This window comes from Manis javanica, chromosome 10 (assembly GCF_040802235.1).
Source record: "Manis javanica isolate MJ-LG chromosome 10, MJ_LKY, whole genome shotgun sequence".
Classification (NCBI taxonomy): Eukaryota; Metazoa; Chordata; class Mammalia; order Pholidota; family Manidae; genus Manis; species Manis javanica.
The window spans coordinates 81,214,191-81,233,180 of record NC_133165.1 but is presented as its reverse complement, the minus strand read 5'-3'; the positions used below and the strand labels follow the sequence as shown (position 1 = coordinate 81,233,180).

Here is an 18,990-nt window from a genome sequence, read left to right as displayed (position 1 = left end):
CTCTAGAAAAAAATCATTAGTTTAGAACTCCCCAGTCTTTTCCTCTCCCAGCTCCTGGCAACTGCCGTTCCACTATCTGATTCTATGTGTTTGATTGTTTTGGTTATTTCATATAAGTGAATTCATACAGTTTTTATCCTTTTATGTATGCCAATTTATTTACTGTAAAGGATTATTCATGTTATGTATGATAGGATTTCCTTCTTTTTTAAGGCTGAATAGTATCATTTTGTATGCATTTACCACATTTTCTGTATCCATCCTTCCATGGACATTTAGGTTGTTTCCGTATCTTGACACTTGTGAATACTGCATCAGGGGATAATATGGGAATATTAGTGCCTCTCTGAGATCTTGCTTCCAAACATTTTTAAATACATAGCTGGCAATAGGATTGATAGATAATGTGTTAGTGCTATTTTTACTTTTCTAAGAAACTTCATATTACTTTCCACCGAGAATACTCAGTTTTCCATTCCTACCAACACCATACAAGGATTCTAATATCTCCACATCCTTGCAGTACTTAGTGTCTTTTGTTTTCTTGATAATAGTCATCCTAACAGGTGTTAGGTGATGTGCCATTGTGGCTTGGATTTGAATTTCCCTGATGATTAGTGACATTGAGCATCTATCATATACCTATTGGACATTTATTTCCTTATATTTGTATGTCTTTGAAAAAATGTTCACTCAAGTCTTTAGTCCATTTATTAATTAGGTTACCAGGGTTTCTCTTTGTTTGCCACTGACTTGTAGTAGTTCTTGTATTTTTTGAACATTAAGCCTTACCAAATACAGTTTGTAAATATTTTCTTCCCTCAATAGATTTTCTTTTCATTCTGTTGATTGTTGATTGTTTTCTTTCCTGTGAAAGAACTTTTTAGTGTGATGTAGTTCTGCTTTTCTGTTTTTGGTTTTATTGCTTATGTTTTTGTGTGTCATGTCAGTTAAATCATTGCAAAGTCCATTGTCAGCAGGCTTTTCCCCTATGTTTTCTTCTAAGCAGTTCTAAAGCTTTACGTCTTACACTTAAATCTTTAATCCATTTTGAGTTGATTTCTGCGTGTGGATGCCCAAGTTCCCCTCTAGGTATCAAGCTCGTGGGATCCATGTCCTGGCCTCCCTAACAGGAAGAGGGACCCCAATCTGCTGACTTTACTGAAGACTGAAAAAGCCCAGCCTTGTCATTGGCCTTCACATCCACCATCTCATTGACAGGTCCAAGAGCAACCCTCTTGGTCATGGATAAGCACATTTCCTTCCTCAATGATAATCTTTAGAGTAAACTCAAAATGTAGAATTCTTCAAATGGGCACTATATTTCAGGAGGAATCTTTGGGCTGCGAATTTTCTGCTCTTTACTCTCAGAGGGGAAATCTTTTTTAAATATAATTTTGGCAATGAAATTAGTAGTTAAGTTTTTTCTGATTTAGGTTTTACGAATGTATTGTAAAACGAATTATGCAATATTAACTTAATGCCTGTATTTGGAAACATGAAGCATCATTCATCTCCCCCAAAATAGCATTATGAGTAATTGTTTTTCCAACGTATGTTATGTTTCTGTGATTGCTAATATTTGATATGCTATTGCTAATTAAGATCTGTACAGAAAACATTTGCATAATTCTACTTCTGGTCAAAATAATTTAAGTAAGATCTTGTGTTTGAATTCTTAATTGTTAAATTTGATGTTTAGATAATTAGGTAATTAGGTGAATTTATGGCTGGATATATGACAATAGTAAGTGACTGTTTTTCACATCTAACCATGCAATTTTGTAGAAGATGGACAGTGTGTTGAGAGTGTAGCTAAACTACTCAATCATGTTGCTGACTTGGCATCTGGTGGAGTCAAGTAGCCAGGTAACAAGGAGCAAGTGCAGGGGCCCTGAGCTGACATTAACCCCTTCCTCAATCGCATACTCGAGATATCAGACCTCAGAGTTCAAAGTAAATGTATGTTCTTGCTTTGAATCCACTAACTGCCCTTATGACAAACAGTCTCCCCTGCCCCCCAGGGCCATCCCATTAAGTGATCCTTCGATAAAAGCATCCCAAAATTCTGCTCCTTTTGGTTTGAATTGACCAATCTGACCATAGCAGGGAAGCCCAAAGTTCTCCCTCCTCAGACCCTAAGAAAGCCATGTGCCCAAGTCCTGCCCTGCTCTTTCTGCCAGCAGCCTGCCTTCCCTTCCCCTGGTGGCCCCCTGGAGAGTACTGTGCACCTCCTCCAGGGCTTGTGAGTAATGACCTCCCCTATCCCACTGTCCCTTGTGGGCTTCTGGTGACCCATGGCTCACCATCCTATACCCTATACCCTGGGCTCTACTTAATTGATGTTAACTGAGCAAAGCCACGGCACGGTGGGAAGCAGCAATATTTTGGTGGATGGAAATGGAGATGGACTGGAAGGAGGACTTATTTACTGCATCGTATTTGTTCAGAAGTTTATGATTTTATGCCCAACTCAAATGATAGGAATGTACATATGTGCAGAATAAGAAACGGTGGCCCAGTGACGTCAAATTATGGTTCAACAGACAGTATTTAATAATCACACAAATTAGCACCATGAAGACTACTGAAATGCAACAAAAATCATAAATATTTGCAATGTTTATTTGTTTACTTATGTTTATCTACTGTTTCTTATACATATATGTGTATGTGCATGTATATGTGTATATAAATGTATATAAGTGTATGTACAATAGATGGTGTAAAATATACTACAGTAGAAATACCTAATGATATAATCAGTTCTTAAAGAGGTCGCACTAGCTGTAATTTATCTTTTTGCAACTGGGTTTACTTTTAAAAATTAGTAGATGATTCTATTTCAATTATTATCTCTCTAAACTATCTCTAATCCTGAAAAAATAGCATGTTTCTTGTGAAGAATATGAGCTACAGACTACAACCACTTAGGAGTGAAAAATTGTTCCCAGGTGATAACCAATTAGTAGGATTCATGCAAAAGATTTATTTTCCCTTGATTTGTTCTCATTGCAAACATTCTCTGCTTCAGAGAAATAGCACATTTAGGCAACTGACAACAGAGATGCATTTATGCACTCTGTTGACATTTTTATGATTGTATCTACAGTTAAAGAATCTCCTTTGATGCACATACTTTGCTTCTTACTGAGAAACTCGTCTAAGATATGACTTGGGAAAATCACACCAGAGTAGCTGAATTTATTCTTCGTTTTACAAATAACCCTGAGATGAAGGGTTCCCTCTTTGTTTTGCTCCTGGCCATTTATACAGTCACTTTGTTGGGTGACTTCCTTATTGTCCAGTCTCCAGTGTGGATCATGCTCTTCAAACACACAGGGACTTCTTTCTCTGAAATTTATCACTTCTTGAAGTCTGTTTCACGCCGCTCGTGGTGCCAAAGATGCTGGTAGATGTAGTGGTCCCCAGGAAAATCATCTCATTTGTAGGCTGTGGTACCCAGATGTACTTCTTTTTTGGCAGTTCTGAATGTTTCCTCCTCTCTAATGGCTTTTGATTGCTTTGTGGCCATCTGTAACCTTGTCCACTGCTCAGCATAATGAATGGTCCCTGTGCTTGTGGATGGCTTAGAGACTTTAGGGTGTCTGGCGTTCCTGTCTCAATGCTGCAGACGTCTCAGATAATGGTCCTTCCTTTCTGTGGATGAAACATCATAGACCACTTTTCTTTGTGGTGATCCTCCAGTGTTGAAACTAATCACTCAGGGTACAACCATGTATGAAATACAAGTATTTGCCTCCACGCTACTATTTATTATGTTTCCCTTTTTCCTCATTTTGGTCTCCTGCAGCCACATTATTGTAACCACCCTGAAGAAGCCCTCTGCTACCGGCTGGCATTCTCTGCTTGTTTGTCACACCTCATGTGGTGTTCCTTTTCTGTGGAATGGCCTGTTTGACCTACTTACCGCCAAATACCTCTGTTACCTGAGAGTAAGAAGCTAATGTCACTGTCGTACACTGTCATCACTCCTGTGTTGAACCCCATCATCTACAGTCTAAGGAACAATGAAGTGAAGGGGACAGCCAAGAGGACAATAACTTGAAGTTCTTGCATGCGTTAGATGTGTTTTTAGTCATATTTCAATTTAAACTTCTTATTGTAGATAAAACCTCAGTATTTTTATCATGTGCAAATCAGTAATGGTAAATCATTTACCATCAATCTATGATTAGAATCTAAAAAATAAAGGTAATTCTCCCATGATAATTGCTAGAGAGAAGAAGGTCTTTTTATGAACATTTCTACAGCAGTTTCCTAGGTTTAGACTGTATTTCCCAAACCTAGTGCTTCTTTTTTCCCAAAGATAGCTGACTCAGGCTGTATAAATCTCTACTCCTTAATTATTAGTTGGTCATAATGTGGAGTTTTTAATGACAGATGCCGTTTTCTTTTTTACTTTATTATTGTGATACCTCATTGTGATACTATTTACTGAAAGCTGAAGGTTTTCCACTGTAGTCAAAATACTTGAAATATTCTATTCCTATAAATGTCTCCCTGCTTTACTTGTAATTTGAATTTGGAGAGCATCAGCTTTATCTGCCTTTGCCTGTTAGTACCGTCTCTATGTTATCATTTCACGTTTCGTCCTCAGTCCTCTTTTCTTCGCTCTGTAATCCACCGGTTCACGTGCTCTGCTCTTTCAAACTCCACCTTTCCAAATTCTGGAGTCATGTTTTTATTGTCATTGAAATGAATCTCAATACTACTTAGCACAATTGACCACTACCTTTTATTTATATAATTTATTTGCCCTGGTTAGATGACATATTATTATGTGGTTTTCTCTGACTGTTCTGGGTATTTTTTTGCTGGTTTCTCTTGTGACTGATTCCTTAATATTAGAATCCCCAGAGCTCTAAGACTCCATGTGAACCCTTCTTCATTACAGTCTTTATTGTCACTTCTCTCTTCCTAATGATGGAGCACTTCTTATTCTAAATTGTAGGTGTATGTGTCTGTGTATAAAATGGCTAAAATGTTTCAAAATTGCTGACAAATCTGAAAGAGTAGATTGAAGAAGCTTAGCGAACACAAGCATAAAATAATAATAAAAAAACAATAAAAATATCCATTTACAAAGTAGTGAAAAACCGAAGCAAAAAGAAACACTTTAAGGCAATCAGGGGAAAATACATATTCCCTACATAGCAGAAAGAATAACAGTTATACTTGACTTCTGTTTAGAAGCATTATAAGCAGAAAGACAATTGAGTGACCACCTATAATTGTAAGTACAAAAATGGAAGTGAAATGAGATTTTTCTTAGATAAAGTAAAACACCAGGAACATATTGCCAGCAAACCTACATTACAAGAGATGTTAAAGAATTTCCTTCCAGCAAAATCAAAATGACACATCAAAAAATTGAATTTCTCAAAGAATGAAGAGCTTCAAAATGGAGCAAAGGAAGGTAAAATATAAACTGTTTTCTAATATTAATCTCTATAACATTTAAGTGACTGAAACAATGATGGTAAATATGTTTTGTATCTTTAATGAAATTAATGGCAAAAATACAAGAGATGAATGGAATGATTTAGGGATATATGATCATAAATTGCTTACACTTGAGGGGCAGTCATATAAATTTTTTGAGGTAGGCAAAGATCATTTTGAAATATATGTTCTAAACCAGTGGGCAAATGACAAAAGGGTTTTAAAATATTTAAATATTTATGTTAGGAAATAGTCTTTAAAATATACTGTTAGGGAGGAAGTCTCAAGGAAAATTGCAAAAATTTGTCATGAGTTCACAATGATACAAATAAGTGTGGGAGAAGGAACTGTAGATAGATAGATAGATAGATGATAGATAGACAGACAGACAGAAAGACAGATATGTACACAGTCAGGCAGGTAGATACCCTACTGGAAGTGGACCTTATTAAACCATCTCCCCTACTTACATGTGGGCTGTTTTAGTGACTTGCTTCCAACAAGATATTATAGACGGGAAAAACAGTGTTGTGTTTTTACGGGAAAACTATATATTATGTTGTCAGGGAAAATATTAACAAGTGATAAGTCACATTGATGTCATTTACCCTCTGATATGATGAAATGAGAAGCACTTCTCCATTCTTGTATTCTTTCCCTAAATACCAAACACTAACCCACTAATCCTTAATAAAAAAAGAGGGAAATCCAAACTGAGGAGCATTTTTTACATTGCTTGACATGTCTCCTCAAAACTAACAAGTATATGAACAAGAAAAGACTGAAGAGCAAAGTCCAGGCAACACTATGGAGACTGCATGAGTAAATGCAATGTAGTATCCTGGATTAGATGCTGTAAAAAAAAAAAAAGAAAATAGTGAGAACACTATTGAGATAGAAATAAATTTAGGTCTCTAGTTAATAGTAATGTAGCAATGCTTCCTTTTTGTTGTATCATTTATTTTGACAATAGGATACTGATAATATGAGATTTGTACATTCACAGAAACTGGGTCAATCTTTCCCAAATAAAAGAGTTGAAAAACAACCCGCCCCCTAAAACACAAACTACATGTGTGATTAGAGCAAAATAGCACTTAGGACTTGAGAAGCCAGGGAAAAGGAGAGAAGGGTACTTACTGAGTGGATCCCCACATTCTTTAAGTTTTCTCTTCAAGTCTCTCGCTCTTTTGTATGCAGAGCATGGAAAATGCCCCAGCAGAAAATGGTGGACCACTGCTTTCCCCTCTCACGTGGGGTTGGAGAGAACAATCTGAGTTCTACGAATACATCTATCAATGTAACCAGGACATTTCTCAGAGACAGACAAACCTCTAAAAGGGAATGGATGACTAAAGAGCCTGTCATTTTGCAATGTTACTTCCCTAAACTCATTTGATAAATCCTTAGTAAAAAAGCAATGGAAAACTGAGGCCACCAGTACAAAGTAGCATCTGCCTGATGAAGAAGCTGAGAATCTAAGAGGACATTCGTGAAATCTCCTTGCCTCTGAGGACAACAACTTGAAGCTATGGTTTGCTTCAAGTGGAAGAGCATAGATAAATACCTAGGCTTTTAGTGGAGACCACTGAAAATTTAAACCCTAACAATAAGCACGGTGAATTCATCATTTCATGAAAAGTCTGGATCATATTTGAACAATCTCATTACATGCTTTTGTCAAGGTTGTGTGCCTTTACCTGTGTGCCACAGTAAATTAAATCCTATTTGTCAGAACAAATCATCATCCAGGGCGTTTAACATTTGCCTAGTTTTAAATATCCAACAGAAATTCACATGAGTACCAGAGAGAGGCTCAAATGACCAAAATCATGAAAAGGACTGAAATAGGAAGAGGCCCAAGGACATCTACATATATTTATCACACGGTCTGAAAAATAATTGGAAATGATATTTTCATTCAGGATCTCACAAATATATGATTTTAAATGATTAGTATTGATGTTCAGGAAAACACTGATCCAATATTTGGAAGTGGAAAACAGGGGTTCTTGAACTGGAAAATTAGGAAAAATATCCAGAAGTATTCTTAGAAAAAGAGGTATGAACATATGTTCTTCACAATAGGACACAGTAAAGAAATTAAACATGAAATATCAGTCCTAGGAAACTAGTTTTTGATAATAACAAAGGTTTGGTAGAAAGTGAGAAAAACAAGTATCCCAAAGGTTAAACAACAACAAGAAAAATATTTTTGTCTTATTTAAATATTCATGCTGGTATGTTGAAACTCTTCCATGAAGTCATTGTGCCTCTGATCTGGTGTGGCCTGCGATGGTGTCCAGAAGCTGGGTGTGTTTCCTCTTACCGATTCCCCATCCCCAGGGTGATTGCTCATACTCATGGCTCCCAGGGGCTTGCCACCTGTCTTCCCTGCAATGGTGGGCGAGTAAAGAAGGAAAGGAGAGCAAGCCCTATTTAGCAAGTAATTACCCCCTGGAAATGTTAGGCAGAAACAGAGACATAAGCAGGGTGGACCGAGAATAAGGACAGTTAAGCCCATTAAAAGGGACTCAAAGAGTTAACCAGATAAAAGTAGAAAACCAGAAAAGACTCACTGAGTTAATGAGTTAATTAGTTGAAGTTCCAAAGGCCAGTAGTAACTTAGAATGTCTGGACATTCCCCAGAGGAAGAACAGCATCTGAGCACAGCCCATGTCTTCATTGTACCGATTAGATAATGCCATTGTGATAGCTACTTACCCTGCAAAGAAGCCCAGCATGTTCTTTAATTGAACCTATATGCTGTTTTTTCCTCTTCTTCCTGCCCCTGAATCAAGTAACTTTGTAACCAGGGCAGGAGAAAGACCTTGCAAGTATAAAAAACCTATGCAAAGAATGATGGAAACCAGACCCACACAGTCACCTAAATAACCCTGTGTTAAGACAAAACTTCAGAGGAATTATGAATCACCTGTGTACATCATGCCTTATGCTGACCCTTACCCAAAATGCCCTATAAAACTCCAGACCCTAAATCCTTAAGCACACCTCCTCTGTGAGGTTTCCCACAGTCGCCTTTCTTGGAATGTGTCACTCTCTCTGTTCCAATCCAGATAGTTGGGAAGGGGCTACTGAGAGCTCCTGGCTTGCAAGTACCCATCTCCTGGCTGACCTGGGTGCAGATGCCACTATACCATCCTGCTCCTTAGTATCCTGCCTGAAAATCTCCTTTCTTTTCCTTTGGAAAGTTCTCAGAAGATAATCTCACTCCACCAAGTGCTCTTCAGCTCCCCCAAATCCTGGGGTGGTGGGGACTCAGGTCCCATGCAATGCAGATTCAAGCGGACACTGGGTGCCAGATGACCAGCTATAGGAGTTGGCAGGGGTTTATGCCCTATGCCAAGTGGGAGTTCAATGAGCTTCCCTTTCCTCCCTCTGTTTTCCCTTCCTCTCTGGTTTATTCAAGTAAACCTTTGTTTACCTTGACTCTGGCCCACTCCTCACATGGAATGTATTCAAATTAAGCTTTCACTCTGCTTCACAACTGTGTCTCTGCCCTTCAGTGCTTTGTTGTGGTGGGGACAAGAACTGGGGAGGACAAGCTCAACCCCCTAACAGAAATTGCACATTATCTCTATTTACAGTTTCGAACAGAAGTCAGCTACATGGCTACAATAAATTGCAAGGAAGGCTAATTATAGACATAGGTTAATAATCTATTAATATAGAAGAAATGGAAAACGCTTTGAAATTCTGAAATTTTTAAGATCTACTTTAAAATCCTCTAGATAACATCACAAAGACTATTGGGAGAAAAGATGACTTTCAGAATAGAAATCAAATGGCATAAAGGACAAGAGATTCTAGTTGTATCTGGAGAATTAATCATGGTGTATTTAGCCTGAGGTTCAATTTTTTCTATGACAGGCTAAATTCTCCAGTTTATATTGTTACTTTTATTTCCAATTAAATTAATTCTATTTTGTTTCCAAATCCTCGTGTGTATATATAGTATTGCAAAACCTCAGTATGGGAAAGCAAGCATATATTAGGGAAATCTCTACTGAAATATCTGGAGAGTTTAAATCAGTGTCTTCTTTTTCCATAGTTATTTTAAAAAATATTTAGTGCCTATGAAAAACCTTTGGACACATATAAATATTTGATCCCTTGGGAATAGTGTTCTTGCATCTCATATCCTACTGAGACTTCATCATAATCATTAGATGTTCCCCTTCGGAGTTCAAAAAGCATAAACACCCCATGAGATTAGTGCCAGTTAATTTATATAGCACTGCAAATAACCCTTAGAAAAATATTTATTACATGAATAAGTAAATGGTAGTAATGGGAATATTTAATACAGGAGTCTAAAATCTGAAAAAAGAACAACAAAATGTTTACGAAGTTACCATTTATGCAAAGAAAAACAGGCATAGATTGCAGTTAGCCTGAGATCCTCCAGGGAGGATGGAATGCCCGTGTGCTCTCTACAGCTGGATGACGAAGCAGCGCAATGTGGAAGCAGAGGAGTTAAATTTTGTCGAAAAAAATCTGTGCATATTACATCTTCTTAAAAATGGTATTTGAGTTTTTAAGTGTTTTTGGCAAACTGTTTTAGGCCTCAAAATATGAAAAGAATTGGCATATCTAAAATTTAAAGACCATTTCCTGCAAGATATATTTTAGCGCATTTTTTCTAATTTCAGCATTATACATTTAATATTATCTTTTTTCACCCTTTAAATTTTGATTTAGGGAAAATGGTAGAGATTAGGGAAAATTTATCTGATAGTCACAAAAACTAATACAACTAAGCGTATTGCATTCACAGGCCTGCCTTCTAATGGTTTGCTAATGTGACCTTTGTTAATTTTTTACATTCTGTTTTGGTAAGAGTTGGTGTATTTGACATGGAACAGTTCTAATTAGGTATATTAGATATGTGCATTCCTGCAATATTGCCATGTAAATGAGGGAAGATATATAATAATTGCTTCAGTTATGTGAATGTAAAAGAAGTGTGAATGTAAAGGGAAAAATGTTAGTCATCTCTTTTCACCCAAACTGCATACACGATTAATATAACTTTGAGAGAAGGTCTCATTTTTTGTATCTTAGTATCCTCCTATAAAATCCTCTAGATATTAAAGGAAAAAACTTTTATTTTATTTTATATGTTTATTTTAATTTATGTATGTGCCTTTTCAAAAATAATGCATGCTTTAGAGGTTGGAAACAATTACCTTGATATTATCAAGACAGAAAACATTGTGTTATCTAGGGTCCACCACTAAAATTTAAACTTTTTGTGTGTTTGATGATGAAGAAGATAATTTTCTTTAGGGATACTATTAATTTTTTTAAAGAAATACACTAATATCTGTCCTATAATTATTTACCAAAAAAAGTTTTTGAAAGGACAACTTTGGAAAACACACTCTTTCAAACTATTCCTGAATTTCCATTTACTACCTGTGCAGAACTAAACAACATAACTGTCTTAATATATGCCTGATGTTCAGAATAGTTTTCTATTATTAACATTTTCTTAATTATGTGTTAGCTGGACATTTAAATATACTATCTTAGGGAAAAGTATGCCTCCTGAAATTCATGTCACCACTATTCTGAGATTCACTATGTGTTTAATAATTACCAAAACTCATTCCTCATCTCTTCTATGCCATGCTGATCTCAACATTATTCATCATTACAGTCTTTGCTTAATAAAAATAATAAGATAAAATAATCAAAAAGAAAAGAAGTACATGCAGAGAAATATGATTGGTAAATTTTTGTTTGTATAATTTTTTTTACAAATATTAACTTACTAAATGACATATATATTGCTAATTTCTGTCTTTTTAATTTTTCAAAATTTTACTTGCTTATTAACTTATTTTTAATATTCTTTAGAATTTTTCACCAAACTCACTCTCCTATCTCTAAAAAACCTTTCTTACCTCTCTAGGTTTCTGTAAGCTTTGTTTTGATCTTTCTTTTCTTTGACCTCTCATACTTGATACAATGTCCTGAATACATATTTTTATATTTCTATCTGCTTTTATACTTTTCCCCTCATTCTTCAGTTGATTTTCACAGATCTATGCTCAAATGCACAACATGCGTAGGAAAATGGAAATTAGCATTGTGGCTACTGATTTTCTCACGGTGCAAGGTAGGTAGGGTAGTGATCATAACAGACGTTCAGGAAACATGTTTGTGTGTGTGTGAGAGACAGAGAGAAATGCAACATGGGCTGAAACACTAATAATAACACGTACTGACTTGCTCCTCATATGCAAACTTCTTATATTAAACAGAAATAGCATACATCCTAAAGTCTTGCATAAGTCTGAGAGAGAAAAAACTTTCATTCTAGGTTTTGAATAGTCCCTCTAACCTGTTTATAAATTATTCACATAAAAACAATGAACAGTTGCTGTCATCATTTAGGTTATCCTTTAGTAGATTTGCAAACTAAAGATTGAACTCTCTGTCCAGATACCCTGGAAGGCAAACTACTGTTCTTCCTGCCGTGACCATCTTTGGAACGTGAATGAGCCTTGTGTCACTCCAGCTGAAACATGACCTTCACCACTAGTTACCACTGTTTCTTGCTCATTGGAAACCTCATTTTCTTTTTCTTCTTTTTCCATTTAGACCTGGCCAAGTAGAGGACAGTAATGGGGAACCACACGAGAGTGACAGTGTTCATCCTAGCGGGTCTGACTGATGATCCACAGCTGGAGGTGGTGTTGTTTACCTTCCTGCTGCTCACCTACCTGCTCAGCATCACCGGCAATCTGATCATCATCACACTCACCCTGCTGGATCCTCACCTCAAGACCCCCATGTACTTCTTCCTTCGGAATTTTTCTTTCCTAGAAATTTCCTATACCACTACATGCATCCCCAAATTGCTGGTGATGATGGCAACCGGGGACAAAACCATATCCTATAACAATTGTGTTGCTCAGGTGTTTTTTGCCTTCCTTCTCGGAGCATCTGAATTTTACCTGCTGGCAGCCATGTCCTATGACCGCTACGTTGCCATCTGTAAGCCCCTGCGTTACACAGCCATCGTGAGCACTAAAATCTGCACACAGCTTGTCTCCTGTTGTTGGCTTGCTGGGTTCTTTACCATCTTTATACCTCTCCTCTTGGGCCTAAACCTTGATTTCTGTGACTCCAACATTGTTGATCATTTCTACTGTGACACAACTCCCCTCCTGCAGATATCCTGCTCAGACACAAAGCTCATCGAGACGATGGGATTCATTTCTGCTGTGATGACGCTCGTGGTCACCTTGGCAATGGTGATAATATCATATACGTATATTGCGATAACAATTCTAAAAATCCCTTCAGCTAATCAGAGGAAAAAAGCGTTTTCAACTTGTTCTTCTCACATGATTGTGATCTCCCTTTCTTATGGCAGCTGCATCTTCATGTATGTTAAACCATCAGTGAAAGAAAGATTATCTTTTTCCAAGGGAATTTCGGTTCTCAATACCTCTGTTGCACCACTTTTGAACCCTTTCATCTACACCTTACGGAACCAACAGGTAAAAAAATCCTTCATGAATATGGTTCACAGGGTTGTTTCTCTCCCAAACAAATGACTATCCTTTTGCAGCACACTTAAAAAACAAACAAAAGGACCCTGGCAATACCAGTGTATCCAATCGTTTCCTCCTTTATTTTGATTTCCTTCCTTTGATGTTTATCTTTATCTCATTTCAAGCTTTATTTTCAAAAAGCTTGGTCTCCAAGAAGTTTGTTTTCTTTATAAACTTCATTATAGATGATTTCCACTTTACATCATTTCCTGTTGATATCTGGAAACACTGAGCTAAGTTCTTCAATTTCTCACTTTTATAATTGAAATCTAGTTAGTCTAGAATATAAATATATTTAATTAAAATATATTGAATGCAGCATGCAATGTAAACTTTTTATCATTCTTTATTTGCACTTAATTACAACTTACTTAAAACTAATATTCATTTATATTTTTTTGTAATACTACCACTTTTTGTGTTAACTCTACTTAATAAAAATTAAATTGTGTGTGGGTTAGCAATTAGTGTTGATGTTCAAGTTATAAAGTGTCTATTAAAATTAAGATAGTTGTTTTGAAGTACATTCCATAGAATCTAGATTTCTGTTTTCTGTTAGTACATTGTTAACATTTAGAAGTATTTCACTTGTAGATTAAAAATTGTGTTTTCTTACTGGTTTATTTTAAAAATTAATAATGACATACAATACTTATTAGGTGTTGCCATACTCAAAAAGCACTCTTTAATACCTTGAATACTTCTGAAGCTACCTGGAAACTGCTTGTAAATGATTGTTAAATAAGGAAAACAATGTTAATTCAATGTATTTATTCTTTCCATTTGTATCTAATATACATATATAACTATACTTCCTACCAGTGAAACCAAAATAGTAGGGTAAACTAAACCTTTTCTTTAGGATGTTTTAATTCTTGCCATAGTCTGGAAATTCAGGGATTCAATTTCCGTGTCATGACCAGAATTTTAAAATATTACATATAATAAAATAATTTTTCATTGGAACACTATGTTACGTGATATTTTTGCAGAAATGTCTGTGAATTAGGCTTCAATTTAATTTCCATATCCTTTTTATTTTAAGTTTGTCCCTGATTTGAAGAAAATATGTTTGGAAAATGCCACCTAGAAGAGCAAAATAGAACATAGCCAGGAAGAACAGTCGATATAGCCTGTGATGGACTGGAAAGTTTTGTAGGTTTTTGTATAATCTGTTAATGAGCTAGATCTTAAAAGGATATTTGAGTCATAAATATGATTTCAGGAATAATGGTTATTGAAACAATTGATTACATTATCCCTTGATCATTTATATACATACATTTTCCATTTTGAGGAAAATGTTCCAATGTTCCTGGTGCAGTATCTAACTTTAAAAAATTTTAAGAGCATTGAAAATGAAAAAAATGCATGTAACATAATGAGGCAATCTAAGAAAACCAAAACCTGAAACTCTCTCAATATTCTTTTAGTTTGGATTCTGTGTCATCCTGAAGGAATTTGTTTAAAAAAGACTGAATAAGTTAAATGAACTTTTGGTCACTGTATTTTCTGAAATGTTTTATTTATATACTTTTAAATGTCATCTACTAGTTTTTCAGCATAGAGGATTTCTGTAACTCGTTATAAAGACTGAGCACTTTCTAAACTAAGACTTCCCCATCCTTACTGCTTCCTGCTTGCAGGCAGGTTAAAATTACATCACCTGCCTTCTCTTTATTTCAGTCACTCTGTGACATTATCACCTCACGTTATGTCTAATGGAAACCACTGTCATTGGCCTCTGAATTCTGAATTCCCAGTTAGCTTAGTATTGCTGTATTTTTTCAATTTGGTCTTGAAAAAGGAGCACAACTTTTTAAATAGAAGTACAACTTTTTCTTAGGGAACATCCACCAGAAAGCCTGAAATACCCTGAAAGGCTTTCAACTCTCCTTTCTATTGAGGAAAGCTGAACAATCACTACAATACAGAAATAACATAGCTTATGCATAACAGATACAGAAATTCTAAAGGAACATATCAACAAGTCAATCCAATAATACATAAAAAGGATAGAATACCATGACAAAGTGGGGTTTGTTTTGTCCATTTAACATTAGCAAGCATATCAGTGTAATTTTAAAATAATAATGTATGTGCCTACCAGCAGAGTGCCAAATAATGTGAGGAAGAAATAACAGAATTGCAAAGAGAAAAAATGAATATACTATCGTAGTTGAAAGTTCAAGGTATGTCCAAAATGGACAGACATAACAATCATAAAATCAGAGAAGACATAGCTGAATTTAACAATCAACATCAATTGAGACATCAGTAGAATACATCAACCAACAATACCAATGTACATATTCTTCTCAAGATCACCAACCTAGAACATGTTCTAGGCCGTAAAACACACTTAAAAATTTTTGAAGAATATAAATCATTCAAAATGTTATTAAACTAGGAATCAATGAATATAAACTGAAAAATCCTAAATTATGTAGAGATTTAAATAACACATCAAAAAATAAATCTCAAGAGAATTTTAAAATTTTTGAAATGAGTGAAATGAAAGAACTTATTAAAATTTGTGGGATACAGTGGAAGCAGTGCCTAGAAGGAAATTTATAGCTTTGACTGCATCTATTAGAAAAAAAGAAATATCTATAGTTAATCATCTAAGTTTCTAGCATAGGACATAGACATTAAATAATAGTTAATTATGAATGTTTCTATGACCACAAATTTAACAACCTAGATGAGTCCTTAGAAGTAATATTTTGTCAAAACTCACACAAGAGAAAATAATATGCATGGGACTATATCTATTAATAATTCAATTAATGTTTAATAACCTTCCAAAACAGAGAGCAGCTTCCCTAGATACCCAACCAGGAGAATTCTTCCAAACACCCCAAGCTTCAGGTGGTGATCTTTGTCTTCCTGTCCATCACCTACATGAGCATCACTTGGGATGATGGGAAAGTGACCGTTATCACCCTCTCCCAGATGGACTCCCACCTCCACACCCCCAAGTACTTCTTCCTCAGAAATTTCTCATTAGTAGAGGCTTCATTCACAACTGTCGGTAGATTCAGTGATTGCATTGATCAACTTTTTTTCTTTTTTCTTTTCTTCAGAGTCATTGAATTTTACCTTCCGGCTGCCATGTCCTCTGACCATTATATTGCCATCTGCAAACCCCTGCACTACAGGACCAGCATGAACTGTAGACCCTGCACACTCCTTGTCTTCTCTTCATGGCTACTCTCATTCTTAATCATATTCCCTGCACTCATGTTGCTCTTGAACCTTGTTACTGTACTCAGCTCATGTAGGTCTAATATTATTGACCATTTTATCTGTGATTATTTCCCCTGCTGCAACTTTCCTGTTCAGACACAAAATTCCTAGAGACAACTGGATTTTCCTGTGCTGTGTTTACTGTCATATTCACTTTGGCATTGATAATTCTGCCCTACATGTATATCATCAGAACAATTTTGAGGATTCCTTCTACTAGTCAGAGGACAAAGGCCTTTTCCAAGTGTTCATCCTACATGATTGTCATCTCCATCTCTAATGTCAGCTGCATAGTTATACATATTAAACAATCAGCAAAAGACAGAGTGTCTCTGAGCAAGGGAGTTGCTCATTCTTTTGCATGTGGATATCCAGTTTTCCCATACCATTTGTTGACGTCGTGGCACCCTTGTTATTGTGTGTTATTGGTACCTCTGTCGAGGATCAGTTGACTGTATATACGTGAGTTTATACTTGAGTTTAAAGACCTTGGCAGCCCCCATCAGCATGGACCCCTTCATTTATAGCCTGAGAAATCATCAGCACATCAAGAGAGCATTCATGGACATGGCATGGAAGACTGTTTTTCACAAGCAGTTGAAATGATGCAGTGTAATAACTTAGGGACACATTGCAGAGCAATTCAAAAAACACAGTCATGACATTTCAGGAGCATTTTCAAATCACAGTGGCCTCCTTTTCATCTTGTTCATTCACTTAGTTATTTTCTAACAGTTCACTGGCACATTTGTTTAATGTAGTTCTCATTCAATTTAAATAACTTCCTGTACATCTTTCAGACATTCATTTTGTGAGCCTTGTTATTTGCAACTTCTTAAACAATATTTGAAAAAGTAAAATTGTATTTTGAGGTTTCTTTAGAGAAAAAAATTATCACCAGGAATGGAGAAGACACCATAAATATTGATATCAAATTTTACTTTATACAGGAAATAAAAATTTTGTGATTGTGATTTGTGTTTGAAGTGAATTCTCTTCACCATCTTTCAGTTTCTCTAGGAAAAACTCATTAGTTTAGAACTCCCCAGTCTTTTCCTCCCCCAGTGCCTGGCATCTGCCGTTCCACTATCTGATTCTATGTGTTTGATTGTTTTAGATATTTCATATAAGTGAATTCGTACAGTTTTTATCCTTTTATGTATGCCAATTTATTTACTGTAAAGGATTATTCATGTTATGTATGATAGGATTTCCTTCTTTTTTAAGGCTGAATAGTATCATTTTGTATGCATTTACCACATTTTCTGTATCCATCCTTCCATGGACATTTAGGTTGTTTCCGTATCTTGACACTTGTGAATACTGCATCAGGGAATAATATGGGAATATTAATGCCTCTCTGAGATCTTGCTTCCAAACATTTTTAAATACATAGCTGGCAATAGGATTGATAGATAATGTGTTAGTGCTATTTTTACTTTTCTAAGAAACTTCATATTACTTTCCACTGAGACTACTCAGTTTTCCATTCCTACCAACACCATACAAGGATTCTAATATCTCCACATCCTTGCCAGCACTTAGTGTCTTTTGTTTTCTTGATAATAGCCATCCTAACAGATGTGAGGTGACATATCACTGTGGCTTTGATTTGAATTTCCCTGATGATTAGTGACATTGAGCATCTATCATATACCTATTGGACATTTATTTCCTTACATTTGAATATCTTTGAAAAAAATGTCCACTCAAATCTTTAATCCATTTAATTAGGTTACCAGGGTTTCTGTTTGTTTTCCATTGACTTGTAGGTATTCTTACATATTTTGAACATTAACCCTTACCAAATACAGTTTGTAAATATTTTCTTCCCTCTATAGATTTTCTTTTCACTCTGTTGATTGTTGATTGTTTCCTTTGCTGTGAAAGCTTTTTAGTATGATGTATTTCTACTTTTCTATTTTTGGTTTTTTGCTTATGTGTTTGTGTGTCATATCAGTTAAATCATTGCAAAGTCCAATGTCAGGAGGCTTTCCCCTTATCTTTTCTTCTTAGAAGTTTTAAAGCTTTATGTCTTATATTTAAATCTTTAATCTATTTTGAATTGATTTTTGTGTGTGGAATAAGAGTACAATATCATTCTTTTGCATGTGCATATCCAGTCTTCCCATACCATTTGTTGACGTTTTGGTCTCCTTGTTATTGTGTGTTATTGGTACGGTTGTCAAGGATCAGTTGACTGTATATACATGAGTTTATTATGGGCACCATCAGCATATATACATCTATCTTTATGCCAGTACCATAGTGTTTTGAATTACTGTAGCTTTGTAATACATTTTGAAACCTGGAAGCCACCTTTGTTCTTTTTTTTTAAGATTGATTTATCTATTCATGGCCTTTTGTGGTTCCATATGAAATTTAGAATTTCTTTTCTATTTCTGTAAAAAATGCCATTGGTATTTTGACAGAGATTACACTGAATCTATAGATCTCATTAGGTAGCATGGACAACATTATGCTTCCAAACCATGAATTCTAGATGGCTTTCCATTTGTTTGTGTCATCTTTCATTTCTTTGATCAAAGTTTTGTATTTTTCAATGTACAAATCTTTTATATCATTAGTTAAGTTTACCTTTCAGTATTTTATTCTTTTTGGTGCCATTGTAATTGACATTTTTAATTTCGTCTTCAGATAGTTTGTTAATAGTATACAGAAATGC

At 35.5% G+C, this 18,990-nt stretch overlaps 1 protein-coding gene and 1 pseudogene across 3 annotated transcripts in view; both read left to right on the top strand.

Moving 5' to 3' along the window:
* The window catches only part of LOC108397625 (olfactory receptor 6C74-like), a 41,892-nt gene extending 25,670 nt beyond the window's left edge, over positions 1 to 16,222 (top strand). Inside the window, exons 2-3 of one of the 3 annotated variants that reach the window (XM_073213431.1) lie at positions 12,097 to 13,001; positions 16,142 to 16,222. In XM_073213431.1, coding sequence (XP_073069532.1) covers positions 12,120 to 13,001; positions 16,142 to 16,150 — 891 coding nt within the window. In that variant the 5' untranslated portion in view covers positions 12,097 to 12,119 and the 3' untranslated portion in view covers positions 16,151 to 16,222. Of the gene's footprint in view, positions 1 to 12,096; positions 14,671 to 16,141 lie in introns of those variants that run through there. The other 2 variants (XM_073213430.1, XM_073213429.1) reach the window with 2 other exon arrangements.
* Positions 3,171 to 4,069, top strand: LOC140843762 (olfactory receptor 10A7-like; annotated as a pseudogene).
* Positions 16,223 to 18,990: the final 2,768 nt, after the last annotated feature.